The following is a 12,917-nucleotide window of genomic DNA, read 5'->3' on the forward strand; positions in this document are numbered from 1 at the left end:
GTGTTTCTCCAATTACGTTACCCTACACTGTTGCTTTCCTGTCAGCTTGAATCAGTCTGGCCATTTTCCTCTGACCTTTTAGCAAGGCTTTTTTGCCCACAGAACTGAAACTTAATGGTTTTCTTTTTTAAGAACTATTCTCAGTAAACTCTAGAGACTGATCTGGGTGAAAATCCCAGGAGATCAGCAGTTTCTGAGATACTCAAACCACCCCATCTGGCACCAACAATCATTCCACAGTCAGTCACTTAGATCACATTTCTTCTCCAGTCTGAGCAAATGAACCTCGACATGTCTGCATGCTTTTGTGCGTTGAGTTGCTGCTAAGTAATTGGCTGGCTAGATATTTGCATTAACGAGCAAGTATACAGCTATCTCATAAACTGGTCACCTAGTGTAGAGTGGATATTGGCAAGTCCCTTTTCAAGCTGCTGGGAGGATGTTTGGGCTAATTCCCACACACTGTTCTAATAATTGATAAATTAACTTTTTTTTAATTTATTGCAGCTTGATGACTGTGCTCTGCAGTTATCTCACAATGGTACCTACCTGGATCTGGAGTCTAACTTGGCAGAACAGAAAGATGAATTGGAAGGATTCCTGGAGGATCCTGGGTAAGGAAATAGATTTTCCTTTTGTCTGATAATAAGGCCATTTGAAAGATGCTGAGAGTTTTAATGAGACTTTAAAACTTGAATGCAATGTGATGTACTCTATTAACACTTCACTTACCTATTTATGTAGCGATCTTGAACACTGTGAGAAGGCTAATTTAAATATGGAAATTTAACTGCCTGTAAGCTTTCTTTAAACTAAAAGAATTTGGGCCTATTTGTCAAAAACAGTAACAGTAAAGATGACAGAGATGTATTCAGTGAATTTCTGCAGTCAAAATATGTGGGTTTGTCGTTCTAATTACACAAATTATTCATGATTGCAAACTGCCCTGTTTTTAATTAATTTCATTTGAGTTCTACCAAGATTTTTTTTTAGGTGCGCTTTCCTTTGTTGAGTGAACTTGGCATGCAGTTGTTTTTACTTGATTGCATAAGCAATTTGTTTCTTGTAAGAGCGAGGCTGCCTTTTATACAAGAGTAATTTTTTAGTGTTTCATTGTAATGGTGGCATACTCTATTGTTTGTGCTTAGGTTCTTGAATAAATGTTTGTGCATGAACACTTTCCAAAAATTGATGATTTGATTCTTGACCATAATGTAGATCCCATCCTCTAAATACTTCCAAACATAACTTAATCAAAATTTAAAAAAAGCTTCCAGTATCTCACCTTCTAATCGATGTATGCCTTGCCCAAGTATCTAATCTGCTCAAAATGGTTCTGTTCTTCCTGCCCTTGCTCTCCTACTCTTTTTTTTACCATCTTGTCTTAACTGAGTATTGCTTCCACTTCAGCTTAAGCATGTGTTTTTAGTTTATGAAAGCAATTGATCTGCTTCATGTTTACAAAGTGTACCTGGGTGTCTTCCCTTTTGGGCATCTGTTCAAAATCTATTTTTTTCATTGCTATTTATGTTGATGGTTAAAAGACCTTGAATATAAAATTATATTTGTCACTGCATCATGCCAAGTCAAAATATGTGAATAAACTCTTGTGTGTCTGAAAAATAATTTATTGCCTTCATTCAATCTTTTCAGCCCAGAAATGAATAAGATTTAATTTAATACAGTACTGCAGAATCTGAGTGTGGAAACCTCTCGTGTTAATGTTTCCACTGTAAGATGTGTATGTCTTAAACCTGCTAATGATTGAATGATAGAAAACTTGTGATACAATTAAGTCCATTCAGTCTATCCTGCGTCTCTCAAGAAAGGCTGTATAAGTCAGTAGCTTTTCAAGTTTTGCTTAATATTGGGATCTTTGGGGAATTGTCAAATTATTAGAGGTAGACCAGAATAAAGTTAAATCAAGCTCTATTGTTTCTCTGCTCAGAGATTCCCAGGTGGCAGATGCACAGTTGTGGAGTGATAAACATCTTAAACGTTTTTCCATCTTTGATACCACACTGAGTGTTCCTGTCAGGCTGACTTTAATTGTGGATTTTCACGTTCTCACAAGTTGTATCGTTAGTTAATAGGATTATATGAGGAAGTAGTCATCTTCTGCCTAGTTATTTCCTTAAATAATGGAGACGGACTTGGTATCAGCATCTTTTTTTGACTCTATTGACTTCATAATGCTGCTAATTGCTACACTTAGCCCTAGTGATAGGATGAAAATTATCTCTCGGGAGGCAAGCCAGACGTGATCAGTGCTGTCAGATGCTTTGGAATTGTCAACTTTCATGGAATAAGCCAACTTTGCACCCCTCTGGCTGGGGAATAAGTGGGAAAAGCCTAAAAAGAGATTGGGAATTGTGCAGCATATAATTGTAGCTAGCTCTTTGAGTCCTATGTTTTATGGGCTTAACCTAACAACCTAAGAAAAAATATCTTGGACATGATTATGTACAGTAATTTTATGCCCTAAAATTATTGGCCCTTCCAAGGGCTTCCTGAGTTCCACTTGCCATCTGTTATTCTGCTCAGGTTTTCCCCCCCACTCTTTATGCTTGAAGCTGTGCCAGGAGCTTTGCCAAGTTAAGTGACCAGGGGGAGGATTTGCAATAAAGCCCATTGAGTCCTCCGTTCACGATACTTCCTGTCAAGGTCACTGGGCAGTGAGATTTATTTATCATTTGTACCTATTCACTATTCCACATATGATCTGGTGCAGAGACAAATTTGGCTTAATGGTGTTAGCTCCTCCTGAGAGAATGGTGAAATTGGCCATGAGGATTTGAGGTAGTTACAAATGACTATTGATTTTTTTGTTCCTCAAGAATGTTGGATTACCCTCTTTTGTTCCAGTCTCCTAATGTTTTAAAGATGGTCTGCCATCTGGATCCACAGGAACGGGATGGAGTCTAAAATTAGCTGCAGGTATTGAATTTATAAGGTTCCCAAATTTATGAGGCAGTGAATCTTTTTCCAATTAACTTTTTAAGACCACGAGAGCAAGAGATCCATGGTATACAGTAAAATTTGGTGTAGATTATTTAAGGGCACTAGGCATGAAGTAGCTCGGTGTTGTGTTACTCCAGAAGCCTGTTGGCAGTGTGCCCACTCCCTGCACCACCTCCTGTGGGAATATGTAAAATGGAAACATGTAACTTTGAAATTGTTGGTTAAATGCTTTTTCAATCAACTTTTTTTAAAAATCTAGGAAGTTGTAATTCAGGTGTGAGTTTGTACCGACTTCCTTGTTGTAATATTTTATAGTTGATGAGGGAGCCCAGTGACATTGCAAATTACAGAAATCTCAGCTTTCACCCTTTTAATGAAAACTATTGCTTTGACCCATATACCTTTTATTTTAATAACTCCTCTACCTCTATTCAGTATTACCTTTGTACAGGGTGCACTACAAAGACCAAGTTAACAAGAAGGCAAGGTACTTGCATCTGAGTTTTGGGAATCTGGGAAGTGGATTAGTTACAGTCCTATTGGTGATCCAGCTTTTCTACCCTGCTGTACGGGCTGAAGCTTGCTCTCTGCCAAGTCCAGTTAATAGTTGTCTAGGAATGGAAATGCTTTGGGGTTTTCCACAAAACCGAACCCTTTCCAATGACCACATTTCATCCAGTTGTATATGTTTCACAGAAGAAATTTGCATACAACATCTAGGCGTAGAAGTAAGCTCTGTGGCTCTTTTAGCCACTGGCATAGACCTAATGGTCTGAAAAGCCCTTGCTGTTCACAAGGATGCATGACTTGAGTATGTTCCAGAGTTGAAGCTCCAAAACTTCAACTACAGATAACTGACCTATTTAAATTTTAAAAATGTATTTGAAGTCGTGTTGAAATATTGCACTTTTACAGTTTGGGCGATTTTTTTTTTTGTTGAAGGACGTTGGACATGCAGTGCTCTGTGGGTTCTGGTTTTCATTCTGTTTTGTGAAGGCACTAACTGCTGAGTATGTTAATATGATGCGGAATACACTTCAGATCAGATAATGGTAACAGCACCTTGCATCTGCAGTGCCAACCTATGGAAAGTTGTTTTGAAAATGCAACATCATCACAAGGTTTTAATTCTTTCATTATTTGTGTTCAACATATCTGATCTTGTGTGTGTGTGTGTGTTTTAAACATCCTGTTGCATTTCAGATTAATTGAATTTAAATTTTTTTTAAAAAAAGCAACTTTCTGCTTTTGTTTTTGTCTATAAGTTTGACCTGGAATGATTGTTGAGATAATAAGAAGAGTATCCAAATGGCTGCCTATTCATAAATAGTGTTGAAAGCAGTAATTAACAACTGACTGCACAATTAACTTTTGTTCCCTTCCAACTGAGAGGTATTGGAGGAGATGACTTTTTACTAGAAGGATGGATTGAGATTTAAAGATCATAGCCGAGATAAAGTCCTTTTGATTAGGTGGGCAGTTACCACGTAAAATCTTTGCCTTCTATTCAAGTGCATTTTTTTTGTACATGTCCATCATCACTAAATACACTCAGTGGCCGTTTTATTGTGTGCACCTGTACACCTTGCTAAAGCAAATATCTAATCAGCCAATCGTGTTGCACCAACTCAATGCATATAAAACATCAGATCATGGTCAAGAGGTTCAGTTGTTCAGGCCAAACATCAGAATGGAGAAGAAATGTTATCTAAATGACTTTGACTGTGGAAGGATAATTGTTGAGTATCTCAGCAAAGCCGCTTGATCTCTTGGGATTTTCATGCACAAGAGTCTCTATAGTTTAGAGAATGCTTCAGAAAAGCAGAGAGCAGCAGTTTCGTGGATGGAAACACCTTGTTAATGAGCGAGGTCATTGTTTCAAAGGTACATTTAATGTCAGAGAAATGTATACAATATACATCCTGAAATGCTTTTTCTTCACAAACATCCATGAAAATAGAGGAGTGCCCCCAAAGAATGAAGGACAGCTAAGTTAGAACCCTCAAGTCCCCTTTCTGCGCGTAAGCGGCAGCAAACAATCCCCCCTCGCCCCCCATCCACCAGCAAATGAAAAGCATCGGAACCCAGCACTGAGCACTCGAGTGTGAGCAAGGCAACAGCAAAGACACGGACTTGCAGTACTCCAAGGACTACATTGTTCACCCGGCATTTGATGTACCACAGGCTCTCTCTCTAATAAAGGAGAAAGAGGTGCCTCTGTTTCACAGCAAGGGTGGAGACATAACAAAGAGCTTGCTGGTTAAAAGTCCATTGCGTCACCTTTTCTGAGTTCTGCGCCTAAAGATCTCGGGTCTTAGGCCGAGCCCTTGGCTTGTTGAACGACGGCCAGTTGTGAAACCCCAAGAGCGGGTCCCATTCCTGCAAAGAACTGTAGTCAGCATGTAACTCCAGTTCAGGATCTTCAGAAGAACCCTGAAAGGGAAAAATCGAGATATTAAAAATAGAGCTGTTTCCAAAGATGCAAGCAAAGGAATTGCTGTTAGGTGACATTAACGCTCTTAAGCTCCTCCTCCGAACCAGCTGGTCCTAGTGTCTACTAGAAAAGTAGTCTTCTGATCATATGTGCCCATTCTGTTCTCCAGTGTGACATAAGGGCTTAGTGTGACATAGCGCATATTCAGATGGGAATTCTATCTATTCTCTTCATGCCATTTGAACATCTTTGAGAGCAGTGGGGGTAGGGGAAGAACTGACTAATATTTAAGACAATTAAAAGTCAACTCTTCTTTTACCAAATTATTCATATGGAAATGTTTAACCTGTAAATGATTGTCTCAACTCCAGCTGTCTGCCAGACCTCTCACTGATAGTCTCTATTTAGTAGTTTCTATTAAACAAAGGCGAAACACAGCACTTGTTGGCTGAAAACCCTTTTCTAAAGTAGAAGAGTAGGAAAGTGTGTAAGATTAATTGTGTGCCCCTTTTATATATAGCACAGGAAAACTCCCATTGTGGTCTCTCCCATGCAGAGAAAATATTAAAACAAAATGTGTTGGAGCTGTGATAGGAGCGAAAGTTAAGGTGACTGATTAATTGTCTGAGCTAACTGATGAAAGAATTCGCTGAAATCTGTGCAATGTGGGTACTGGGGATGAGTAACACTTTTTGATGTGAAATCATTTATGTTGATATTTCGCTGTAGATGTTTGATTGCTGGTGGATAGTTAGCTGTGGTAAAGATTGGATCTTAAATGATTGCTTCAAGCTGGCACTTTTGTGCTTTGAAGCCGTTAAGGTGGGAGTTGATATTTGACAGGCTTTATTTGGGCAGAGGTGAGTAAAAATGTAAAGAGTGGGAGTAGATGCTGTGGATCTTGATCTCTTCAAGAATCATGACATATGTGGAGCACTTAGAAATATGTCCCTAGATTGCTTTATCTTTAATTAACACTTTATCGTTGATGAGACCAATAGTAGTATTACTGGTGGTGCTGATGTTGTAACTCTGAATTCTGTCATGGAATAAAGCTATTCTTGAAGCTATCCCTAAAGTTTCTCTCCGCTTGTATCTTGAGACAACACCTGCACACTCGCTATCAGCACAAGGCTGTGTGCGTGGCCCTCTACTCACTTTATACTTATGACTGAGGCTAAGTACAGCGCCAATGCCATATTCAGGTTTGCTGATGACACCACTGGTGTTGGCTGAATCAAAGGTGATGATGATTCGTTATGCAGGATGGGGATGAAAATTTGGTTGAACGTTGCCACCACAACCTCTCTCTCTCTCTGTGTCAGCGAAACAAAAGTGCTGATCATTAACTGCTGGAAGAGGAAAAATGGAGGTCTGAGAGTCAGTCCTCACCAGCGGATTGGAGGAGGAGAGGGTCAATTAATTTAAATTTTTTTGTGCTGTTATTTCAGAAGATCTGCCCTGAGACCAGCCAGTAACTACCATTAAAGAAGGCATGGCAGAACCTCTACTTAAAATTTTCACAGATTCAGCATGTCATTTTAAACTTCTATAGATGCTCAGTGGAGAATACCCTGACTGGTTGCATTATGGCCTGGTATGGAAACAGCACAGTCCATCGGAGGTCAAGCCTTTCCCAGTATTGAACACATTTGCACCAGCTACCACAAGAAAGCAGCATCCATCATCAAGGACCCCCACTGTCGAGGCCATTCTCTCTTCTCATTGCTGCCATTGAGAAGGAGAGACAGGAGCTTTGGTTCCCACACCACCAGGTTCAGGAAGTTATTACCCTTTAACCATCAGGCTCCTGAACCAGAGTGAATAATTTAATTCAACTCTATACTGAACTGATTCCACAAGCTCTGGGACTCACAGTCAAGGACTCCACAACTCGTGTTCTCAGTATTGATGTATTATTATTTGTTTTTGTTTCCTTTTACACGTTGGTTGTTGGTCAGTCTTTGTGTGTAGTTTTCTTTTCCCATTGATTCTATTGTATTTGTGTTCTAAGGTGAATGCCCCAAAGAAAACGAATCTCAGGGTAGCAGAATAAAGTGACATATATGTATCTTGATAATAAATTTATTTTGAACTTTGAGACGTGGGTGGCTATCCTCCAGTTTTGAGTACACTGAAACTCTTAACAGTGGTAGGGACAAAAATTAATAAGAGAATAACTGAAGCAGACTAATTCCCATTTGTTAACCTACACCGTCCAGTCACTCCTGATCAATAGACCAGCACGTGAATTCTTGACACTGAGTGACACAGCGGAAATGTGGTTGCCCTTCTGTCTCCTTTACAGCCATCTGCCAGGATTTCAAAATACTTCTAAACTCTGCAAGATGCTCATTTCAAGCAGGTACATCAATTAGTTATGCGTACTTCACTTTAGGAAGCTGTATGTTTTAAATGTATTGGAGTCCATAATGTGCTCGTGCAGACTCGCCAACTCTTTCTGTGCTACATTGATGTCTGCATCAGTGCTGCTTTATGCACCCCTCGCCCACCACCCCTTAAGCCTCAACATCCAACAAGCTTTTTTCCGCAATCTCTGCCACCTTCAACGGAATCCCACAGGGAGACACATTCTGCTTTCCACAGGAATCACTCCCTCAGAGATTCCCTTGTCTACTCATCTCTCCTCACTAATCTCCCTTCTGGCATGTAATCCCTGCAAGAGGCAGATATACTATAACTGTCCATCCACCTCTATCCAGGGCCTTAAACAGTCCTTCCAGCAGAAGCAAAACTTCACAAGTGAATCTGTTGCGGTTATCTACTGTATCTGGTGTTTCTGATGCAGTTTGCTCTGTGTTGGTGAGACCTGGCGTAAATTGCTGGACTGTTTTGTCGACCGTCTCCGCTCCATTTGCAAAAATCATAATCTCCTAGTGGCCAACATTTTAATTCCTGTCCCCATTCCCATTACGATATGTCAGTCCATGGCCGCCTCTTCTGCCACAATGAGGACACTCTCAGCTTGGAGGAACACCACCTTGTGTTCCATCCAAACAGACAGACAGACATACTTCATTGATCCCGAGGGAAATTGGGTTTCGTTACAGCCGCACCAACCAAGAATAGTGAAGAAATACAGCAATATAAAACCATAAATAATTAAATAATAATAAGTTAATCATGCCAAGTGGAAATAAGTCCAGGACCAGCCTATTGGCTCAGGGTGTCTGACACTGCGAGGGAGGAGTTGTAAAGTTCGATGGCCACAGGTAGGAATGACTTCCTATGACGCTCAGTGTTACATCTCAGTGGAATGAGTCTCTGACTGAATGTACTCCTGTGCCTAACCAGTACATTATGGAGTGGATGGGAGTCATTGTCCAAGATGGCATGGAACTTGGACAGCATCCTCTTTTCAGACACCACTGTCAGAGAGTCTGTCAGAGATGGCCTTCAACCTGATGGCAGGAACATCGATTTTTGCTTCCTGTAACTTTTTTTCCCCTCCCACTTCCATCTTCTATTCCCTATTCTGGCCTTCCACCTCTTCTCTTCACACGCCTATCACCTCCCCAGAGCCCCTCCTCCCTCTCTCTCCTATGGTCCATTCTCTTCTCCTTACTTATTCTCCAGCTATTTGTTTTCCACCTATCACCTTCCAGTTTATTACTTAAACCCCACCTACTTGGCTTCACCTATCACCTTCTAGCTCGTCCTCCTTCCCCTCCAGCACCTTTTTATTCTGGCATCTTTCCCCTTTGAAGTCCTGAGGAATGATCTTGGTTTGAGATGTTAACTCTTTATTCATTCCGTAGATGCTGTCTGGCCTCCAGTGTTCCTCCAGTGTTTTACTTGTGTTCCTTCTGAAATTTTTTAAACACTTTATTTCACTGAGCTGCTGTCCTGAAAAAACAAGGATTCATCCAGTGTATGTTTTAGCTTAATTCCTAACACACAGCTCTTTAGCCTTCATGCGTATCTTTCACAGTCATTTGTGTGTGGTACCATTCCACTGTCTGTCCTTGTGTGGAATGTGGATTGGAAGTGATAGGTAACAGAGAAGTGTTAGGAAATTGTTGATTTTGCATATTCAATTTGCATATTGATTGTATCTTGCTGCCAGCAATCTGATTAAATCTTCTGTTTTTGAGTATTTGGGTATTTTAAAGTGATTTTTTGCAAATTAAGTGAAAATTAGTCAAAAAGGACAAACTAGCAGAGAGCCATCTAATGATTATTTAAAAATATTCATGACAATTTCTTTTATTCAGTGTTTATGTCAGAACCTGATGCTTGAAACTGTGCATATTAACTATGATAGTTCACTATCCATTGTAAATTATTATCTCCCATCAATAGTGTTAGTTCTGTTACATGTGGCAGGAAGGGAACAGTGTCAACTTCAAGGTTCAAGAGTAGTACTGGTGATCTTTAAATGATTTATTAAGTAATGTTTTAAAGCTCTTGGTCATTTAGAACATCCAAGTGTGCATTGACTTTATTTTCTTATGGCAAGAGCTTGAAAATGTTGGTCTGGAGGCAATGAAGCATAGAGAAAAGGGGGCAGTGGTAGAGAACATGAGATCTAAGAACTATGTAACATCGTTGTTTCAAGATCTCCAATCATTTGAAAGGGGAGACAATCCATTGACTGTACAGACAAAGGGCGGATGAACACCCACAAGTAAAATGCATCTTCTGGCCAGTCGCATATCCAGTTTTTGCCGAAGCTGGAATAGGATCTTCAATTCATATATCCAGGTCCCTAATAAGCTTTTGGTTCTGTTATTCTGTGGTTTGCATTGCATTTGGAAGATGAGTTCCTTTCTAGTTCATGAGAAATAGGATCTATTTTCTTAAGGACTGGTTGGGTTACTTTTTCTTTTGCTCTCTGGAATTGGTGTTAAAGGGTATGAATGCTCAAGTTTATTTTTGTTTTCATGCCAGACATAAGCTGCTGTCTGTCAGTGCCTCTAAGAGCTGATTAGTTAAGCATTTTCAGTAATCTCCTATTAACGTGTGGGATACATACATTGGCTGCACTGGAATTCATCCCTGCGTTGTTGAAGAGGGAGGGCAAGGGTCATTGCCATGGTGAAGACCACCAGATGGAACTGCTGGCAAACAAGGAAATGCCTGTGTTCCTTGTTTGCTTTTTAACCCTGTGCAACATCCTAATCTTGTGGTGCTACCGGGCACTTATGAAATGAAAGCATCATTTATTCCGCAATGCTTGTGATTTATTAACTTTGGGAAGAGCAGCAAAATGGGAGAATTAAACTTTTTTTTTGGCGTGCTAGTGACTGTAAGTACAGAGAGATTTGGAGGTGTAAATGGATAAAAAGCCAAATCTTTATGCACTGATGGGAATTCAGAGAACGCTGGCCCTTTGTATTCTAGCTGCCTTTTGGGGACTATGTGGAATAATGGAGTTTCACTACAATTGTTAGACTTGGACTTGCACTGCGTTGTTGGTCTCTATACCAAAGTTGGAACATAATTATCTTTAAAATCCATTTTTTTTAACCATTTCCTTGTGGTAAAACTTCAAATCAAAGCATGCTGGGTGTTCCATTAATCAACAATTTCGTCATGAATGCTGTGCTTTGTGGTCCAGTTTTTACCTATTTGATTTGTGGGATGAGGGTAGAATGACTTGATGGACTGTAGACTTTGTAATTGAAGAATGAGGTGACCTGCAAATTGACAAATTTTCTGCAGTTTTTCATAACCTGCAATTGTATTAAGGAAGATTCCCTCTGTTCTGCGTAACTAGAGTTTGTTGAATTTACCATATTACTACAATCCTTGTGGCTCACACACGAAGTAATCTTGCTGAATCTGCTGTATAAACCACCGGGAAATGAACATCTCGTGGCTGTTTTGCCAGGTATCAGCATCTCCACATCAACACTCCCTCTGAGGCAAAACAGAACAGGTGTCATTTAGCAATCGAAGATCAGATTTCTATTGGGGTAGACTGGAGGTGTTACAGAACTACTCAAACAGTACTGAGTGTAGAAAAAACCTTTCCTGTTAAAGGTTATACATCATTGCTGGAAGCCATTTAACACCTGACTTCATATATATTACTAACACTACTTCATTAACTGACAACTGACTTCAGCAAAGGTCAAAAATGTATTGGTTCCTGAATGATCCCAATAGTTTATTTAACAGTGGCGTTGATTTGATAATTACAAGGATATTGTTTGAGTCCATTTGAAAATCTTCATTTGTTGTAATCAGGAAAGTTTTTTATCCCCCAGGCTTTTCATGGGGTCCTTAAGAAATGCTGTAGTCTGTTTCTCAGCATGTGGTTGCTACTTGAAGTAGAAACAAAGAAAAATCTATCTTTGAGAGTAGTAGTATCAAAGATGAAGCTGTGGAGAACCCCAAGAAGTTGGGTACTTTTGTGTTAGTGAAATGTGGTGATGCATTATTTCCAAGAAATAATAAACGTGAGGAAGTATTCAGATGCTGGAAATTCAAAGCAACATACACAGAATGTTAGAGGAACTCACCAGGTCAGGCAGCATCCATGGAAGTGAATAGACAGTCAACATTTCAGCCCTTCATCAGGACTGGCATACTGCCAGGGAACATTTCCATGAAATGTTGATTTTTATTTTGATATTGTGGAAATAATGTGAAACCACAGTGAATCAGGGTGTTCAGATGAACGTTTGAGAAAACAAATGCAATACAGAAAGAATATATTGAAACAAATGCTTGTTCAGACCCAAGTCTGTGTTCTTTGCAGATTTTGGACATAATGTTGTAGGGAGGATATTAAGGCAATGACTTGTACATTGCAAATGCTCTTGAATGTAAATAGGAAGTAATGAAAAGAGCCCCAGTTGAAACATGGGTGATAATGTGATAATTGAATAAAACAGGCAAAATTGTAGTGATGGGATTAAGATGAACAATGTTTGATTAATTGAAGATCAAGAACAAGAGAAACAAGTTCAAATAGAGGAACATATCAGATCTAAAGGGTTCTAACATACTGCGAAGTTTGGACAGTAACTTTGATTTCAGTTTATGTTGAGCATTGATGGGAAACCAGTTTATACAAAGACTGCTACTTTGTGTTAATATGTCCTGCTATTATATTTCTTTAGCTGTAGAAAATATTGTTTTCATCTCTCTAGTTTGGGTTAGTTGTAGTGAATAGTGTTCTTGAATATCTTGCTGGATTGCTAGAATACAAAACCTTCCTTGTGTTATAGAAGTGCATTCAGTGCTGTGCCACAAGAAATAATCTTTAATTCTAATTAGCCTATGTACTTGTCAGGATTTTAAAAACTAACCTTAACAGCTGGCCCTCCACAGGCAAATGTTTGTGCCTGTATTTGTGGTCCAATTTATAACTGTAAAAGGATGTGGTAACAATAGAAAGAATGCAGAGATTTGACAGGTTGTTAGCGAGAATGAAGGGATGTAGCTGTAAGACTGGATACTGTGGATTTATTCTTGATAAAATGCAGGAGGCGTGGGGGGTTAATTTATCAAAGTTTATAACATTGAGGGATATGGTTAAAATGGTCTGAAA

At 39.4% G+C, this 12,917-nt stretch overlaps 1 protein-coding gene across 14 annotated transcripts in view; it reads left to right on the plus strand.

Moving 5' to 3' along the window:
• fhod3b (formin homology 2 domain containing 3b) overlaps positions 1-12,917 on the plus strand; it is a 524,056-nt gene that overhangs the window by 35,041 nt on the left and 476,098 nt on the right. For all 14 annotated transcript variants that reach the window (XM_073024178.1, XM_073024182.1, XM_073024179.1 and 11 more), the window contains one exon: positions 508-614. In XM_073024178.1, the coding sequence (XP_072880279.1) occupies positions 508-614 (107 nt within the window). The remainder of the gene's footprint in view (positions 1-507; positions 615-12,917) is intronic.

This window comes from Hemitrygon akajei, chromosome 20, assembly GCF_048418815.1.
Source record: "Hemitrygon akajei chromosome 20, sHemAka1.3, whole genome shotgun sequence".
Lineage (NCBI taxonomy): Eukaryota > Metazoa > Chordata > Chondrichthyes > Myliobatiformes > Dasyatidae > Hemitrygon > Hemitrygon akajei.